We start from the raw sequence: 2,500 nt of genomic DNA on the forward strand, positions 1-2,500 counted from the left end.
GTATCACCGAACAAACATAGGGAATTCACGTTTAAGTGGGATATCACTACCACCGTGTAGCTTCTGAACGTGCCTTGACCATGCCGCCCGTAAATTCTCGAAAGGATTACGTGAAAGGAAAGTTTTTCTTTATCTCTCCTTAACAAGGACAAAGAACCTCGCCACAATCGCGCTACAAATTGGACTGCCCGAAAACTCGTATATCAATGCCAAATGCCTCCTGAGGAGTTGCCATCGCTTATCTTTCTTGTAGACTCATTGCCAGATGTTCTTATACCAGCGTCGTACAATAACTCCACCAATACCGGATTCGGCCACTGTGGCGAGGGATAACTACTGTAGCGTATCTTCAACCCTTAAAGGGCCCAGCCACACTAAGCTTACGACCTGTTTCCGACCACCGGCGACCAGGTTGATTTGTGCTGTTCCTCTGTTTATAAAAATAATTCAAGACAATGCAATTGAAATGAGTCTCCCCCTCCTCCCCGTCATGAAGATGAATATGAAACAGCCTGGCGCTAACCATAAGAAAGTGCCACCGTCGAAGGTGGTCGGAAACAGGTCGTAAGCTTGGTGTGACTGGGGCTTTAGGGGACTGGCAGGCAGTAGAATGGATCATTAAGGCTAAACTCAACATAACTACCACGAGGGTAGACAATGTCACGCGATCACACCAAAACAGACCTTGGGTGATCTGGTACTGTAACGCGTTCACTTACTGCGAATGAAGAGGGTACCATCCTGGGCCTGCCTCACTCTTCCATTAGCTGCCCCCAGCTTGGCCACTCCACGGTACCACCAGACCCGAGGCGGGGGAACTCCCTGGACCAAGCAGTAGAGAGCGGCGTCGGTGCGCGCAGGAAGCGTTTGGTTCGTCGGAGGTACTGCGATGGTCGGCGGAGGCACATGAGCGGCATCCAGGACGTTGACCCAGACGCGCGACGAGCTGGAGCCAGCCTCGCTCACCAAGGAACAGGTGAAAGCACCACTCTCCTGTTCGTGGCGGGCGCGCAACTCTAGAGATCCGTCAGTGTGGACCTGGGCACTCTCCCCAAGCCATCCGGGACCCACGGGCTGGGGCGGGTTGTCCGGGATCCACACGGGTGTGGGCGTGGGTGTCCCAGTGCCCCGGCACGGCAGGAGGAGGGTTGAGTTGACGAGCACGGCTACGTCCTCAGGTCCGTGCACTAACCGAGGTGGATCTGCGAAGCCAAAAGAAACGATACACGTATAATGATATATCAGTATTGATAAGAACAGGCACAAGAACATAAACATGAAATTATCTGCAGAAATAGGAACAGATAAGCTTGTACCACATGTCCCAGGTAGAGAAATATATATATATATATACATATATATATATGTATATATATAAAATATATATATACATATATATGTATATGTATATATACATATATATATACATATATATGTATATATATATACATATATATATATATATACATATATACATATATATATATATTTGTGTATGTGTGTGTGTGGGTGTATATGTATGTGTGACCTTGAGTTTACTGAGTTTGTGATCATATTAAGACATATACAAATGCACATTAGTATTGTGTAAATTAGCTTTGGGTAAACACAATAAACTTTAGAATTGTGTTGGTAAAAGCATTTTGTTATTTATACATTTTCCTTGTCCCTTAATTCAAAAGTTATGAAATACCATAATGAGGAAGTTAAACTCATTGGACATAAAAAGAAGAGATTAGGTTGTGTTTTACAATTCATATTGTGACTGAAAGGACATTTGCAGTGTGTGATGATTTTTTTTTTATCTAATCTAGGTGATGCCAAGATATACACATCCTGCAGTGTCCCCGTTGCTGAGGCTACATTGGTACAAGGAAACTTGATACTGCATCCAAAGACCTCTTCCTTAACACAAAGGAAGCCTGGAGGGCAAATAGACCAAAACTGAATCAGGTTGGTCAGTGCTCAAAAGGATTGAGTTTCATTTCCATTTGTCTCGCTGGAACAGCTAACGCTTTCAGCGCAGTGATGGTTCATGGGTTTTGGTTTGCTTGAGTCACATACTTCCATGCAGCTGAGAGGGAATAGAGTGGTTTCTGTTCTCGACTGGACCTCGATCGATCGAGACACCCCATCTAGGACGAAGTACACGAGACTCTCTTGGGATCGAAGTCCGTTCCTTCAGCTCAATAAAGACCTTCCTTTTCAATCAGAACAAACTTAACAACAAAATGCGTCATCGTGACAAAATGGTTTGTAATATCTAAAGAACATTGCGTGATGTCTGTCAGTCGGTTATTTTGCTTATTTATTCCCTGGCTGTGTGTTTGCTTACTTCTTTGTTATTTCTGTATCTGATCTTATTATGGACAAGGTTTCCTATTGGCACGTTTTGGCCATGTGACCCGTTGTAATTAAAATGGCTTATGGGGTGATAGTCCTGGGCTCGCCAAACAAAGCAACTGCATACCTCATACGAGTTGCATGGGGAAGAACGGGC

The 2,500-nt window shown here is 44.5% G+C and overlaps 1 protein-coding gene across 1 annotated transcript in view; it reads right to left on the minus strand.

The window, feature by feature from the left end:
- LOC143026993 (roundabout homolog 2-like) overlaps positions 1 to 2,500 on the minus strand; it is a 707,397-nt gene that overhangs the window by 89,945 nt on the left and 614,952 nt on the right. Inside the window, exon 6 of the mRNA XM_076187804.1 lies at positions 720 to 1,202. Within this exon, the coding sequence (XP_076043919.1) occupies positions 720 to 1,202 (483 nt within the window). The remainder of the gene's footprint in view (positions 1 to 719; positions 1,203 to 2,500) is intronic.

This window comes from Oratosquilla oratoria, chromosome 7 (genome assembly GCF_046742065.1).
Source record: "Oratosquilla oratoria isolate Oo_2021 chromosome 7, ASM4674206v1, whole genome shotgun sequence".
Taxonomy (NCBI): Eukaryota; Metazoa; Arthropoda; class Malacostraca; order Stomatopoda; family Squillidae; genus Oratosquilla; species Oratosquilla oratoria.